The 17,296-nt window shown below is 36.7% G+C and overlaps 3 protein-coding genes across 5 annotated transcripts; all 3 read left to right on the forward strand.

Moving 5' to 3' along the window:
- The first annotated feature begins 618 nt into the window (after positions 1 to 618).
- LOC132154494 (protein THEM6-like) lies at positions 619 to 6,748 on the forward strand. Its single transcript, XM_059563059.1, has 3 exons — positions 619 to 685; positions 5,615 to 6,119; positions 6,616 to 6,748. Coding segments are annotated over exons 1-3 (618 nt in total). The 5' UTR covers positions 619 to 683; the 3' UTR covers positions 6,727 to 6,748.
- A 404-nt stretch (positions 6,749 to 7,152) lies between these two features.
- Positions 7,153 to 10,256, forward strand: si:ch73-52e5.2 (protein THEM6). 2 transcript variants are annotated; one of them, XM_059563061.1, is made up of 4 exons: positions 7,153 to 7,261; positions 7,663 to 8,167; positions 9,453 to 9,579; positions 9,665 to 10,256. In XM_059563061.1, exons 2-3 carry the CDS (start codon positions 7,667 to 7,669, stop codon positions 9,558 to 9,560), a joined length of 609 nt encoding a protein of 202 aa, XP_059419044.1. In that variant the 5' UTR covers positions 7,153 to 7,261; positions 7,663 to 7,666; the 3' UTR covers positions 9,561 to 9,579; positions 9,665 to 10,256. The 2 variants fall into 2 exon arrangements, with proteins under 2 accessions (XP_059419044.1, XP_059419043.1); XM_059563060.1 differs by having other exon boundaries at positions 9,453 to 10,256.
- A 1,371-nt stretch (positions 10,257 to 11,627) lies between these two features.
- Positions 11,628 to 16,055, forward strand: ftr67 (finTRIM family, member 67). 2 transcript variants are annotated; one of them, XM_059563070.1, is made up of 7 exons: positions 11,629 to 12,299; positions 12,390 to 12,485; positions 13,680 to 13,913; positions 14,365 to 14,521; positions 14,607 to 14,666; positions 15,230 to 15,316; positions 15,600 to 16,055. In XM_059563070.1, exons 1-7 carry the CDS (start codon positions 11,703 to 11,705, stop codon positions 15,653 to 15,655), a joined length of 1,287 nt encoding a protein of 428 aa, XP_059419053.1. In that variant the 5' UTR covers positions 11,629 to 11,702; the 3' UTR covers positions 15,656 to 16,055. The 2 variants fall into 2 exon arrangements, with proteins under 2 accessions (XP_059419054.1, XP_059419053.1); XM_059563071.1 differs by lacking the exon at positions 14,607 to 14,666 and having other exon boundaries at positions 11,628 to 12,299.
- Positions 16,056 to 17,296: the final 1,241 nt, after the last annotated feature.

Consider the following 17,296-nt stretch of genomic DNA (forward strand, 5'->3'; position numbering starts at 1 on the left):
TGTGTGTGTGTGTGTGTGTGTGTGTGTGTGTGTGTGTGTGTGTGTGTGTGCGTGTGTGTGTGTGTGTTTGTATATGTATGTATGTATATATTTCATTATTTGTTATCTATAAATTATTTTTCATTACTAATTTATATATATGCATATTTTACATATTTATTAAAATATATAATCAATTACAAATATTATATATAGTTATATAATTATCGAAATTATAATCAATATGACTTTTCTAAAAGAAAAATATTGATCATTGATTTACTTTTGTTATTAGGAAAATTTTATTTATCAAACTAAATGGAGTAACTCAAAAAACAGTTTCACTCATTTTCAAGCAGCCTTACAGAGGCTTATTTAGAATCTTTAAAGTTTTTTAAAAATCGAAAAGCGCAAAGAACTGTTTCTCTGCTAAATGAATGCAACATATTTGTGATACCCATTAATTAGTTTTTTTACCTTTTAAGTTCTATTTTTTATTTTTTTTATATAAAAATTTTAATTACAAAATGTGTACATTTGAGAAATAATGTCGAACTTGCTGTTGAATTCTGTTTTTATACAGTCTATGGTTGAATTCTGTCATTTTTAACGTTCTTACGTGACGTCATATTGAGGGGGCGTGTCATCGCGCGTTCAGCCGGTGTGCGTACAGACGTAAAAGCAACTGGAACAACAGAGTGGACATGTAAGTACCGAGTTTGACACTTTCACAGCTCTTAATTTAGTTTCCGACAGCAGTCCAACTTATCGTTAGTTGTAAATGCGAAACTTAAACAGATCAACTACGTTAAACTGTTGAAGATTTTGAATTTAAATTCGTAAACTTAAATGTAGACTTGAATGAGTTTATCTTTTTGTTGTTGTTGTTGTAGTCTATTTATCATTTTCCCACAAATACAATGGTGTCAGATATACGTTTATAAATACGTTTATAAAAATCAGCCCCCCAAAAAATCACTCGTTAAAACGTGTTAACAAACCAGCCTAACTAGTTCTACTTGAACGAGGCTTGTAAGAAACCCAGAAAATCTCAGAACCACAGAAATGACATGCAAACAATCTTACATGAAGCACAGAAAGATATTGTTATTTAGAAATAGACTGACATCTCAGGTTGTTTTAACACGTAAGATACTGAAAAATAACATGCCACTTTTAATAATAAAATAAAAATGCTGTTTAAAAATGGTTAATCAGAATCAGAATGAGCTTTATTGCCAGGTATGTTCACACATACGAGGAATTTGTTTTCGTGACAGAGCTCCGCAGTGCAACATAACAGCGACAGAACAAAAAACACAATAAGGAATAAAAAATACAAAAAAATACAAATAGGTGGGTAAGGATTGACAATATACAAATTGACAATGTATGGCAGGTATATTAAAAAGAGCATTTATGTATGTACATGTATATTATGTGGAAAAATTGTAACTGTACGCTAAGTATGTGTGTTTGGATAAATAAGTGTATGTGTATATAAATATAAATATAAGTAGTATAGTGTGTTCCATGTATGTACATGTATATTATGTGCAAAAGATTTACGTGTACGCTAAGTATGTGTGTTGGATAAAAAGTGTAGTGTATATAAATATAAATAGTGTAGTGTGTCCCACAGTTATTATCAGCTGTTCATAAGATGGATTGCCTGAGGGAAGAAACTGTTCCTGTGTCTGGTCGTTCTGGCGCTCAGTGCTCTGTAGCGTCGACCAGATGGCAACAGTTCAAAGAGGGAGTGTGCTGGATGTGAGGGGTCCAGAGTGATTTTTACAGCCCTTTTGCTCACTCTGGATAAGTACAGTTCTTGAATAGATGGGAGGGTTGTACCGATAATTCGCTCAGCAGTCCGGACTACCCTCTGTAGTCTTCTGAGGTCCGATTTAGAAGCTGAGCTGAACCAGACAGTTACTGAAGTGCAGAGGATGGATTCGATGATGGTGGAGTAGAACTGTTTCAGCAGATCCTGTGGCAGGTTAAACTTCCTCAGCTGGCGAAGGAAGTACAACCTCTGCTGGGCCTTTTTCACAATGGAGTCAATGTGAATGTCCCACTTCAGGTCCTGAGAGATAGTGGTGCCCAGGAACCTGAATGACTCCACTGCAGTCACAGTGCTGTTCATGATGGTGAGTGGGGGGAGTGCAGGGGGGTTTCTCCTGAAGTCCACGATCATCTCCACTGTTTTGAGCGTGTTAAGCTCCAGGTTGTTGAGACTGCACCAGACAGCCAGCTCTTTAACCTCCTGTCTGTAAGCAGACTCGTCACCGTCCTGAATGAGGCCGATGAGTGTGGTGTCATCTGCAAACTTCAGGAGCTTGACAGAGGGGTCCTTAGATGTGCAGTCATTAGTGTACAGGGAGAAGAGCAGTGGGGAGAGAACACAGCCCTGGGGAGCTCCGGTGCTGATTGTACGGGTGCTGGATGTGTATTTTCCCAGCCTCACTAGCTGCTGCCTGTCTGTCAGGAAGCTGTTGATCCACTGACAGACGGAGGTGGGCACGGAGAGCTGAGTTAGTTTGGGCAGGAGGAGGTTTGGGATGATCGTGTTGAAGGCAGAGCTGAAGTCCACAAACAGGATCCTCACATAGGTCCCCGGTCTGTCTAGGTGTTGCAGAACATAATGCAGTCCGATGTTTACTGCATCGTCCACAGACCTGTTTGCTCTGTAGGCAAACTGAAGAGGATCCAGCAAGGGTCCAGTGATGTCCTTCAGGTGGGCCAGCACCAGTTTTTCAAATGACTTCATGACTACAGACGTTAGAGCCACAGGCCTGTAGTCATTTAGTCCTGTAATTTTGGATTTCTTTGGGATGGGGATGATGGTGGAGCGTTTGAAGCATGAAGGGACTTCGCACAGCTCCAGCGATCTGTTGAAGATCTTTGTGAAGATGGGGGCCAGCTGGTCAGCACAGGATTTCAGACAGGCTGGTGTAACACAATCTGGGCCTGGTGCTTTTTTCCTTTTCTGCTTCCTGAAGACCTGGCGCACCGCATCCTCGCTGATCTGTATTGCAGGTGTGGGGGAGAGGGGGGATGCAGGAGGTGTGAATGGTGAGAGCGCTTGATTGGAGAGGTGTTCAGGGTGGGTTGCAGGAGTTGTGAGTGGTGTGAACAGTTGTTTGGAGAGGCATTCAGGGTTGGTTGCAGGAGTTGTGAATGGTGAGAGCGGTTGATTGGAGAGGTGATCAGGATGGGTTGCAGGAGCTGTTAATGGTGTGAATGGTTGTGTGGAGAGGCATTCAGGGTTGGTTGCAGGAGCTGTGAATGGTGTGAACGTTTGTTTGGAGAGGCATTCAGGGTTGGTTGCAGGAGTTGTTATTGGTGTGAACGGTTGTGTGGAGAGGTGTTCAGGGCAGGTGATGGGTGTTCTTTCAAACCTGCAGTAAAACTCGTTCAGATCGTCTGCCAGTCGTTGATTTTCCACAGTGCTGGGGGGTGGTGTCTTGTAATTGGTGATCTTCTTTAGGCTTTTCCACACTGATGCGGAGTCGTTCAAAGTGAACTGAGTCCTTATTTTTTCAGAATAATTCCTCTTTGCCACTTTGATCTTCTTTTCCAGTGTGTATTTAGCCTGTTTATACAAGACATTGTCCCCCTTCACGTAAGCATCTTCTTTGGCCTGACGGAGCTGTCTGAGTTTTGCAGTGAACCACGGTTTGTCATTGTTGTAATTTAGTTGAGTCTTGGTAGGAATACACATATCCTCACAGAAACTGATATATGATGTTACGGTCTCTGTGAGTTCGTCCAGATCGGTGGCAGCAGCTTCAAAAACACTCCAATCAGTGAGGTCAAAACAAGATTGTAAATCCTGCTCTGCTTCATTAGTCCATCTTTTTACAGTCCTTAATACAGGTTTAGCTGATTTTAGTTTCTGCCTGTAGGTCGGTATAAGATGAACCAGAAGGTGATCAGAACGTCCCAAAGCTGCTCGTGGAACAGAGTGAAATGCATCCTTTATTGTTGTGTAACAGTGATCCAATATATTTCTGTCTCTTGTGGGACAAGTAACATGCTGTCTGTATTTTGGCAGTTCACGGGAGAGATTGGCTTTATTAAAGTCCCCAAGAATGATTAAAACAGAGTCTGGGTGTTGTTGTTCTGTCTCTGTGATCTGCTCAGCGAGTTTCTGTAAAGCTGAGCTCACGTGCGCTTGAGGAGGGATGTAAACACTAACCAGAATGAACGAATGAAACTCCCGCGGCGAATAGAACGGCTTGCAGTTAATGAAGAGCGTTTCGAGATTTGAGCAGCACGTCTTCTTTAACACAGTTACATCTGTACACCACCGTTCATTGATGTAAAAGCATGTCCCGCCGCCGCGCGATTTCCCCGTTGATTCTGCGTCGCGATCCGCTCTAAACAGCTGAAAGTCCGGCAGATGGAGCGCGCTGTCCGGTATGGTGTCATTCAGCCAAGTTTCCGTGAAACACAGAGCAGCAGAGTGGGAGAAATCTTTATTTGTCCGAGAGAGCAGAAGCAGTTCGTCCGTTTTGTTGGGTAGAGAGCGGAGATTTGCCAGATGTATGCTAGGCAACGGCGTTCGAAATCCACGTTTTCTGAGTCTCACGAGCGCTCCCGCTCGCTTTCCCCGCCTGCGCGTCCTCTTGAAGCGTGTGATCAGGGCAGCCGCTCCGCCGACAAGAATGTCCAGCAAAACATCAGAATAGTCGAAAACCGGTGAAATATCGGGAGATGTGTGTTGCCGAATATCCAGCAATTCGTCCCTGGTGAAACTGATTGCAGGAATATAACTAAAGACAGGACAAACTAACAAAAACACAAAAACAACTGCAGAGCACGTCACGGAGGCAGCCATCCTGTATCGGCGCCACTCAGAGAAGATCAAGATCAAGATCAAATGCCATTGTTTACTATCGCTGACCAGTTCCCCATGCATATATCTGATAAGACTTTTCAAGACCAAGTAATGAACATTTGAGGAGTAAACTGAATGAACGCAATACAGTATGTCAATATGGTCTCTAAATGTAAAGGTCTTGTATTAGCAATGCTTCAAAGTTTGAACCAACTTCCCACAGATACTTCCCTCCAATACTTTACTTCACATAAATAAATAACTTTTGGGTTTAATAACCACTAAAATATGGAAATAATTTTTACTGTACATTATGATCACAATGCAAATAAGCAATGTTCTTCATCAGTATTTTTGTCTTGTTTTCATTGCAAATATTTAAAGATTCTTATATCAAGATACTGAACATTCACCTTAGAAGCAACCTGGCATAAAATAAGAGCAATCTGCTTAATTCAAAGGGAAAACAAGTTTTCATACGCCACTGACAGATATTTGTTCTTGTTCTAAGCATAAACCCACTTTATTGTGTTTAATTTCTCAGAAAACAAGACCTCGTATGTTCACTTTGTAAATGTATCTAGACTTAAGGATGTTTAGATATGTGTATTGGAAACCAGGCAAAAAAGGATATTTATTTTTTGCAATGTATGCAACATTTAATGCCATGACTTTATGAATTTAAAACTGCTCTGAATTAAGACCTCTTTAGGCCTTAATTTGTGGAAGGGTTAATTTAAAACCAGAGAGATCTCTTGTATATTCTATCTTAAACCGTACTTCTGTATATTGCAGGGAGGACACACTGCTGTGGATTGTGGGGGTGCTGTTACTCCTGTTCTGCAGTCTGGATGTGTGGTATTATTTACGGGTAGTGGTTGTGCTGGTTAGGGCCTGGTTCCTCTCACCCGTATTTGACATCACAGCAGAGCAGACCACTAGCGGACGAGTCGTTCTTCATGACGTTGACCTTTGCCACATGAACAATGCACGCTACCTACGCGAGTGTGACTTTGCCCGTTTCTCTCTGTACTCCCGCAATGGGGTGTTCAAGGCTTTAAGAGCTCTAGGGGCCACCGTGGTCGTTGGGGCAACTACCATCCGCTATAGACGGCCGCTGTGTGTCGGTGAGGCCTTTGAGATTCGCAGTCGAATCATTACCTGGGATGAAAAGTCATTTTATCTGGAGCAGAGGTTTGTGTCTTGTAAAGATGGGATGGTGTCGGCTGTTATGTTCTGCAAACAGAATGTCCTTCGAAGCAGTCCGGACAAGATCCTGCAACACCTGTGCAAGAGAAAGGTAAGCATTTCTCATAGATTTACCAACTCTTTTAACTCTCTGGTGGTCTTTTGTCATTTTAGACTGTTTTGAATTTTTACATTTGTGAACTTTATTTGAATGGTACCAAACTTTTGACATTTGTGGCACTATTATATTGTATATAGTCATCTTAAAAAATGTGAAAATACAGATAATTTCTGTTTTGGTGGGGGGGTGTTCAATCTACAAATCAGACTCAGTGAAGTAGTTTTTGAAAATGTCTAAATATAAATCCAAATGCAGCTTTATAAAAGTAATTAAATATGTCTGAAAATATTCTTATAAGCATATAGTGAACATACAGCCCCATGTAAACACTGTATTAGTTATTAATAATATTAATATTAGCCTTTTCTAATATTTTTGTTATTTAATGTAGAAATATTAGTTCACAACAATAATTGTATCATTTTACATGTTGTTCCAATCTAATAAAAAAACTCTGAATCCTGACATTTCTGAACTGATTTTCTAGGTTGAAGTGCCAGAATTTCCCGAAGACCTGCAGCACTGGATCAGTTTCATCTCAGCCAGCAGTAAAGCCCTCCGGGGGGAAAGTCAGCTCGATGATAAAAAGAACGAATGACTGCTCACTGCCTTAAATGAATTATGAAGTGTGCATACTGTAAGATTGCAAATTTGTAGAAATACTTTCTTAAAAACAATGGATGAACAAAAGAGAAAATAATATTTTCTGGTGTATTACTGCCACTGACTAGACTGGAGTGTGAAGCATTACTACAAAGAGAAACAAAACAACAATAATAATAAATAAATAAAAAACTGTGTCACTTATACAGTATGTGTACTTTAAATTCTATTTTCTGTTATTCTGAGATAAATGTGTATCTTTTTATTTTTGACTGGCCTAATATGAATTATAATTGCTACTAAGTGTTACTGCTTAAGTGGCATTCAAAATATGACAGTCAAAACATAAGTATCTAATATATTTGAAACAATTACAACATAATACATAATAGTTTGTCTTGGAAACGATGATGGCGTCACGCCGCTCGTCTGGCGTCCTGCTGACGTAGTCACGTAGACACGTTAAACCAATCGGAGCGCAGTTTTTCTCTGCGGAAGTGCGTGAAGCCGGTTTTTCGGGTGTCAATCGCGTGAGTAGCAAGAATACCTCATTTGACACGATTATGATTATGAACACTAATAATTGCACGTCGTTTATCAGTTTACATGTATTAAAACTCAAACCTGTCTACTTGGGATACGTGTCGTTGCACGGCCTTGTCTGATCTAGAAATGAGATCTGATATTTAATCGAAATGTTGATTTTTGATTCATTTCCAATATGAATGAATGATGTGAAATCATATAGCGATCTTTAAATAAATATATATAATTCTCCAAAACAGATGCAGTAATGTCCTGCGTGTTGTTTTGTAGTCGGGTCACTGCTGTTAATACCGTAGAAACTCAATAAGCCCAGTTCTGTGTCTCCACGTGATCTCTATTAATTATTTATGATGTGTATAATTAATCATCTTCATTCTTGTGACAGAATCATGCTGCTCTGGATTCTGTCCGGCTCTCTGGTTCTGTTCAGCAGTTTTGACGTATGGTACTTCCTGAGAGGCTCGTGGATGGTGATCAAATCCTGGTTCCAGGTGCCGGTTCGAGATGTTCTGGCCGAGCAGGTCGTTCACGGACGGGTTCTCCTCCACGACCTGGACTTTATGTGCCACATGAATAACGCCCGCTATCTGCGCGAGTGCGACTTCGCCCGGTACGCGCACTGCACCCGGAACGGGCTCTTCCTGGCCGCGCGCGCGCTCGACGCCACCATGCTGGTGGGAGCCACGACCATCCGCTACAGACGCTCGCTTGCGCTCGGCGAGGCGTTCGAGCTGCGCACGCGGATCGTGGCGTGGGATGAGAAGTCCTTCTACTTGGAGCAGAGGTTCGTATCCAAGTCTGACGGGTTCGTGTCTGCTGTCATGCTGTGCAGGCAGAATGTTATTCGCGGAAATCCACAGAAGATCTTGGAACACCTTTGCAAGAAAAAGGTATGCATTTATTTATTTAAACTTTTTTAAATATTTAAATGTAATTTAATTTAATAAAAATATTTATAATATACTATATATATATATATATATAATTTTTTTTTGGACTCCCAAATATTATGCCTGGGACCCCATTCTAAAATTTAAAAGGCATATATATATATATTCATGTATAAAGACCCAATTTATACTGTGAAAAATTAATATAAAAAATAAAATGTGTAAAATATTAGTTTGGAAATGTATTGTTGGAATGCACATCATTATTTTATTTTCATTATTATATGTATACTCACTATAGTACTGTACTATTAGATGTATTATTTATTTATTTTTGAATTATTTAAATAATAAAATTAATAGCTTTCATTTATTTATTTATAAATTTTTCTTAATTTTAAATTTGTTTATTTTAATTATGTTTTATTTATTTTTTGGATCCACAAATATGTTCATCCTAAAATTTAAACAGCAGCTATATATATATATATATATATATAATTTTTTTACATTTTTTTTTTCAGGTATAAAGACACAATTTATACAGTGAAAAATTTATATTATAAATATATTTAAAATATAATTAAAACATTATTATATTATTCTCACTAAAATACTGTACTGATTGTTGTATTATCTATTTAAATTGAATTTTTTTAAAATATTTAATTTAATTATGTATACGTACTTATTTATTTTGTTAATTATTAGTAGAGGTATTACTGTTAATATTCTTATTAATTAATTTAGTAATTATTTTTGACCCTGTGAAGACCAAATTAATAATATATAAAAAATGTATATTATTAATATATGTAAAATATTATTTGAAAAATATTTAGTTTCTATTACATTACTATTTTTTTTTTCTACCAAGTATATTACTGTACGGTTGGGTATTTATTTTTTTCTTTATATTTATTTATTATGAATTACATTTACATTTAGTCATTTAGCAGATGCTTTTATCCAAAGTGACTTCAAATGAGGACAATGGAAGCAATCAAAATGAATGCATTCATTAAATACTTCACTGTTTTCCTCTAAGTTTTGTATGCCCTAACATACATACCATGGTAATACTGTGCTTTTTGGATCTATATTATGGTAATACCATGACACTCCTTGGCTTACCATGAATATGGCACTCATTTCAAGACTCTTTGGTAATACCATATTGTTAGATATAATATTGTAATACCGTGGTCTTCTTATATGTTCCTTCTAGTATGTTCCTGCTGGACTAACATAGAATATATATCCCATGTGTCTGTGTAATTTGAAGGTGGATTGCCCTGAGATTTCAGAGGATCTTCAGCACTGGATCAGTTTCATCTCTGCAAGCAGTCAGGCTCTGAGAGCAGAGAGTGGTCTGGACGACAAGACCAAATGATAAATTCAAAGACTTTACCGTAAGCCTTCCTTCTGCATGTAAGTTTCCCGTGATGCTAACTTCTTAACTTAACTTCTCTCTAAATGTTGGGTTTTCTGATCCAGAACCTGCGGCTGTTGGCAGCTTCAGTGTTTACTCCACTACACCAGCCCTTCATGTATTTATTTAAAAGTATTACAACATCATTATTGTACTTAAAAAATCCATTCCAGAAGCTGCAAGAAATATGACTGACAAACCACTGAGCATGAATCTCTGTTGAGAAACAGAGTGCATGAACGAATGTTGAAAACTTGACTCCACTGACTTGAACGCTAGAGGCTTTTGAACGCTCCTATGACCAAATATGCACATGAACGTAACAAAAATCACGTCGAAGGGATTTGCACTGAGTATATTAATATAATAAATGGTAGATGAGTTCTGAGCAGTGAATTCAAACAAGTGTGTTGTTTTATCATATCAAAACTGGATTTGTTGTGCTGGTCAGAAATTTTAATGTAGTTATTATTCCACTTTAAAACTGAAATGGTTTTATTATTGTTATTTATGAAAAGGGAACATGTATTTATTAAAGTAGATTTTTCTGACATTTGCATAATTTCTTTGAAAAGAGTCTGTATGTAAAATAATTTAAGCACCTGTGATGAAACATGAAGAGTTGCGTTATAAAATAAAATACTTCATTATAAATAATGTTTGTATGTTTCTGAGTTATTAGAAGTATTCGTTTATAACCAGTGTTCATGCATCTGGATCATGTGAGAGCTGCAATACTGCCATCTAGTGTGAAAACACTGACATATCCCACTCTTTAACTGGAAAGATGAATTAAAACGAATTAAAACTGGACACGGATTGCAGAAGGGCATTATATTTGGTTTGTCCCTGGTTTGAATCAGTGGCATCAGGGCTGGAGCTCACAAGAACAACATGATTTGAGATGAAGAAAATCTGACAGATTCAGTAAAAGTGTCACTGGTTTATTTGAACAAAATATTTTGTATTCGTTTTATATAATTTATTTATTTAGTTAGTTAGTTACTTATGTCCAAAATGTAAAAAATGTATTTGCAAGTTTAAAATAGAATTTGAGTTCAATGATTTTGTTTGGACTGTGGATATGTAATATTTGGTTCTAAATGCAGACAAGGTATTTCTAAAATATTTCAATATTTATAAACTTTGTATATATATATATATATATATATATATATATATATATGCTGTAAAACGATTAATCACGATTAATCACATACAAAATAAAAGTTTTTGTTTACATAATATGTGTGTGTTCTGTATATATTTATTATGCATATATAAATACACACGCATACAGTATATATTGTGAAAATATTTACATATTTATATTCATATAATTATATATTAATATATATTATTAAAGTATATATATTTAATATAGAAACAACATTTTTCTGAAATATATACATGCATGTGTGTGTGTATTTATATATACATAATAAATATACACAGACATGCATATATTAAGTAAACTTATTTTGGATGCTATTAATCGCGATTAATCATTCGACAGCACTAATATATATGTTTATGTGTGGTTCATATAGTATGTAATTTATTTACATTTTTATAAAAATGTTTCATATAAATAATTAATATAATATTATATTTCAAATATTTTAAATACTATGTGATTTATATTAAACAACAAATGTTTATTAAAATGTTTTATTTACTTATATATAAAACATTTTTTACATGTATAAATATATAATTTAAAATTGTGTTTATGTATATATGTTTAATTGTAATGTATTTAAATATATTATGAAGTAGTATAAACTTACATTTATTAAATGTAATTTCAATTTAAAATTTTACATTGTTGTTGTTGTTTCTTTTTTTCTATTTAATTATTATTTATTTATGTGCTGGTTTTGGGGTGACATATGACCTTTGTGAGCTGCACTAATTCTTGCCAGAACACTTAACACCACTGCAGGCAGCTCAGTGTTTTCTGACATGCTCAGATGTTGTGCAGAGCAGCTCTTCAGCCCCTCCCCCTCCTGTCAGGCTCTGTGGTCACATGACTCACTTCCTGCATAAACAAAGCTTGGGTTTCATTCTGCCTCTGGGTTGGACGGCAAGAAACCTTTTAAAATGGCGCAAGCTGGGGTTTTCCTGGAGCACGACCAGTTCAACTGTTCAATATGTCTGGATGTCTTAAAGGACCCTGTGACTATTCCATGTGGACACAGTTATTGTAAAGGCTGCATTAAGGGCTACTGGGACCAGGACGACTGTCTGGGGATCTATGGCTGTCCTCAGTGTAGGCAGAGCTTTGCTCCTAGACCTGTGCTGGGTAGGAACACAATGCTGGCAGATGTGGTGGAGAAACTGAAGCAGACAGGGCTGCATGCTGGACCGACAGCGTCTGATCCGACCCAAGCCGAACCCGGGGATGTGGAGTGTGATGTTTGCTCTGGGACAAAAAACAAAGCCTTTAAATCCTGCCTGGTGTGTCTGGTGTCTTACTGCGAGACCCACCTACAACCCCACTACGAGTCTCCTGCCTTTCAGAAACACAAGCTGGTTTCTCCTTCAAAGACGATACAAGAACAGCTCTGCTCTCGCCATGAGAAGCTCCTGGAGGTGTTCTGCCGCACAGATCAGCAATGCATTTGTTATCTTTGTTTGACAGATGAACACAAAGGACATGACACTGCTCTAGCTACAACAGAGATGAATGAGAAAAAGGTAATGTTGTAGACCCTTTCTAGAGTGTGCGTTTTGTGTTTGAGTCAGTAAAAACATGACATGTTGTGTAACCTGTGTTTGTCTTCCCAGAATGCTCTGGGGGAGATGCAGAGGGTTTCCCAGCAGAGGATTCAGGAGAAAGAGAAGGAGCTGGCCGACCTGAGAGAGGCGACACAGATACTCACTGTGAGTGTGACACCTGTGTGTGTGTGTGTGTGTGTGTGTGTGTGTTTCCTCCTAACAAAGTCAGCATCAAATCTTGTAAACCTTTAGATTTTCAATAATAGCTCATTTATTGGGGGCAAAAACCACAGCTGCCTAGTTTTATATATAAAATTATATTTATACTGCAATATATATATATTATATCATTTTTTTTTTAAATTTAGTACTTTTATTTACCACAATTCCGTTAAATTGATCAAAAGTGACAAAGACATTTATAATGTTACAAAAAAATTGTATTTCAAATAAATGCTGTTCTTTTCTTAACTTTCTATTCATCAAATTATCAGGAAAAAAAATGTAATGGTTTCCAGAAAAACATAAATAATAAGCTTTCTCGAGCAGCAAATCATCATATTAGAATGATTTCTGAAGGATCATGTGACTCTGAAGACTGGAGTAATGATACTGAAAATTCAGCTTTGCATCACAGGAATACATTGCATTATAAAATATATTACAGTAGAAAATTGTAATAATATTTAACAGTATTAACTTTTTAATCAAATAAATGTGAACATATATGATAAAAAGATATCAAAATCAAAAAAAAACATTTACATTACAATTTTTTTTTTTCACTTTTCTCTTTTAAAACTCTTGCTAATAATTGAAATCACAGCTACCAATATATATCTCGATTAAAATGGGCCATTTACAATAACATAACCAATGTTTAAAGTAAAAAATAATAATAATTCTATAAGATAACCAAAGTCCTTGTCATGTCTATATCTCCTAGACCTGGATTAGACTGACTTCTTCACCTTGTATTTTATAGGGTTATTTTTTCCAAAAGCATGAATCTTATAAAAAAATGTCAAATAAAATGATTTATTTACATTTTAAATAAAATAATACGCTCAAAATCCTGTGCAAGTGTTGTACTGATTTGTTCCATCTTTGACTCTGACCCTGACAAAGGTCTCAGTTATGCAGCATGGTCTCAAGGCTAAGGCTGTATAAAGATTTCTGAATAGCTGTTTTTGCTCTTTAGTTTCAGTGAATGCTCTGCTTGGATTGATTGAGTTCTGAAGGTTTGAGCACGTCTGCATTGCTCTTTTGAAGTAGGAGTTTGAAGTGCTATCAAATGCCGTTTTGAGCCTCCTCAAAGCCGAAGTCACGCTTTATGATTTCACTTTTGTCTCCTCTCAGCTCTCTGCACAGACGGCCCTCGAGGAGAGCGAGCGCATCTTCACAGAGTTGGTGTGCTCCATAGAGCGCCGGCGCACTGAAGTGACGGAGCTGATCCGGGGTCAGGAGAGGGCGGCAGCGAGCCAAGCTGAAGCACTCCTTCAACAACTGGAGCAGGAGATAACAGAGCTGAAGAAAAGACATGCTGAATTAGGAGAGCTCTCGCAAACCGAGGACCATATCGCCTTCCTTCAGGTAATGCTGCTGGTTCTTATCCAAAGTCTCTGGAGGATCCTGAGGTTAAGTGCCTTGATTAAAGACACTGTGGTGATTAGTTTATGAAGCACATTTCTGTGCTTTGAATATAATCAGTGTTTTGGTGAGCAGCCCAGATCTTTAACAACTAAGAAGCATTCAATCCACTGTAAAATTGTCCACATTTGTAGTAATAATTCTCCAAGAGATGAAAAGTGTCATTATTTCCTCACCTTGATGTTGTTTCAAACTTGTTTCAAACTCAAACCTGAACTGTAATTTAAAACATCAAAGGGGGATACGGAATTGAGATTGCATCAGTTTGTGTTTTACTCTGCCTTTGTGAACTGAAACCAGTGTCAGGAGTTGCATACCATTTTTGATTCAGTTTCAAGTCACACCACTGCCTACAGCTAACATCTTTGCCGTTTGATGATTCTGTCTTGTTCAGAACTGCAGGTCTCTGTGTGCTCAGCCTGTGCCTGTGCCTGACTTGCCAAACTTTACCTCTGACCCAAACTTTGGGAGCATGATGACGGCACTAACTGAGTTCCAGGCTCTCCTCGAGGACGTCTGCCAGGGAGGATTTGTCAGTATCTCAGAGAAAGGTGAACAGACTTGCATTCTGAGACCTTTTAAGCCATTAAGGAGTGAGTCAGTATTTCATTCTAACTGTCCCGTTCTGGTTTGCAGTGAATGATGTTACTATTATTCAGAGCAACAAACCAAAGACAGATTTAGAGTCCAATGCAGGTAGGAGTCCATAAAATAAAAAGTGCATTAAATCAAGTTTTGCATATACAATCTGTTTTAAAACATAGTGAGCATTTTTTGAACCACCATTTTTGGTTACGATGAACCTTTTCGCAATAAATTGTGCTTCTTCACTTATTTTTCAGGATTCTTTAAGAAATAGAAAGATCTTAAGAACAATGTTTATTTGAAAAATATTTTTGTTAAAGGCTTTACTTTTTCAATTTAATGTATCTTCGCTGTATGAAAGTACAAATTTCTGAAGGAAAAAAATGATTCTAAATAAAATTGTATATTATAGAATATAAATAATTTACACTAAAATAAAATGTGTGTGTGTGTGTGTGTGTGTGTGTAAGCCTAAATGTTTGAACAGTAATGTGTAGTATGTTGCTTAAAATGCTCACTAAGTTTGGAACAGAGCCTTATACTCAAGATATGTACATGATGTTTTATTTTAATCTAATAAAATAATGTTAATACTTCATTGATTTTATTTGTTTCAATTGTGTGTGAAGAAGCTTGCAGTGCAGTGCTAACAGGATTCATTGTTTATTTCATAGCTTCAGCACCGGTCTTTCCTCGGCCTGTACAGAATCCTTTTACCATTAGCGTCCCATCAATTAGTGTGTTTCCATTCTCCTCATTTGGTGAGTATCAGGAAAAGCTTTTATTGGATACTTTAAAAAATGTCAGCAAAAATATGGCTCACTGTTCTGTAAATATGAATGAATTTTCCATATAGAGGTGTATTACAACAAAATAAATAATACAATTAAATGCTTTGTGTAGTGTTTTAGGGTCAAAGGAAATGTCTGTAAATATAGCACACAATGTACTTGTAATTTCGTGTAGAATGTTAACCATCTCTGAGCCTTGTTGTTTTGTGCATACAGTAAATCATTGTCTTCTCATATTCTCTGTGCTCTTCAGGATCCAGAACAGCAGGCCCTCGTCAGAAACTACAGCCACGTAGGAGACGAAGGTAGCCTTAAAAACATCCTGAGAAACCCCTGATCAGAGCTCGGTCAAGAGGCCAATATTAGTGTGTGGTAGTTTTTTTGGAGCATTTCCATGGTAAATGACAAAAACAAAAAACTGTAAAGCTATATTTACCACAATCTCTTATTACTAAATAAGACAGAAATGCAAATGCAGATGCGTTTCAGTGTCTACTGTCCAAGTCTCAAAGCTATTATCTTTATAAACTTATGTTAATCTGGATATCGTACAATGACAGATGTATTATTGATTGTTGCAATATTGTGCGATCAAAACTTTAAAAAAATAATTACCTGTTGATTAAGCTATGATTGTAGTATTTTCTTAAGTATTAATCATACACATTATATAGTGTTATACTGGTGTAAAGTATACTAGTGTTTTATTCACTGAGATGTTCATTTTAGCTTTATACTGTATGTTTGAAATGTATTTGTGTATTAAACAAACAAAAAAAATGTAGGATGTTAAATACTTATTTTTCATATCATGAAAAATAAAGTTTCTTCCGGACAGTTTGATGGCTCTGTTCATTTACTATAAAAAATATCAGTGTGACATATATATTACTGATTTTCATTTTTAAAACTTAACTCATAATTATGACTCAGTATCTCAAATTTATACTTGTCATAATAACTTTTTTGACTTTTCTTAGTCTCTCAGAATTTAGACTTTTTCAATTTAAATATTTATAATGTCTACATTTAGACTTTATAACTTTAACTTTATGACTGAAGATCTGACTCTGTGTTTCACGATTTAGACTTTTCAGTTCATTTTCTTCTATTCGTTTTCATATAGACTTTTTACATCATATCTTAACTTTTACTTATAACTTAGTAACTCATAATCCTTCACAAACTCAATGAATCCACCAGAGCAGCTAAAATACAATAATAATAATGTTTAAAACAACATATGACTCAATGAACTGCAAGTTCTGTTATTAAAGGAGCTATGTGGAGGTTTTTTACTTAAAAAAAATCTTTAAGATACAGTTTTCATTTGTACATGTATGAGCCAACCATGATGTAAAAAAAAAAGAATGACACCTCGACTGTCCACCACGGTTGCCTCTATCAGCCTGTAGGCTCAATTGTGTGTGGAGGAGTCGGGCCCGAATTGGCGTGAAAATTCACAAAATGTGACGTCATGCGCGTTCTCGTCTACTTGGGCTTACAACCGTACGGCACGCCAGCCATTATCGTAAGCAGCGGCAATAGTGTTTTCAAATGGACTCTGCGGATGGAAAGAAGCGACCAGCCTCCAGCACAATTCAGACACCCACGGACACTCCTCGTAAGTAAATAAAAAAAAAGAAAAAAAAGAGCGTGCGCACTGAGAAAGAGCATGAGACTGGCTGCAGTTCCTCTAACGGCCACTGGTGTCAGTAACGGTTAGAAATTTCAGAACCTACGCAATGCTCCTTTAATGCAGAAATATTTTTTTAATTGCTCTACAACCAAGAAACCAAGATTTCCTTTTATCCGTAGATTATATCTCACCCTCATGTCTTTATTCAGGTTTCTTATTTTCTTTTATAGATAACCTGTGCCTTCTAGCAATTTAAAAAAAACATTGGTAAATGTAGGTAATTTAATACAATGACAAGGAAAATACTGAAT

Source organism: Carassius carassius, chromosome 12 (genome assembly GCF_963082965.1).
Source record: "Carassius carassius chromosome 12, fCarCar2.1, whole genome shotgun sequence".
Classification (NCBI taxonomy): Eukaryota; Metazoa; Chordata; class Actinopteri; order Cypriniformes; family Cyprinidae; genus Carassius; species Carassius carassius.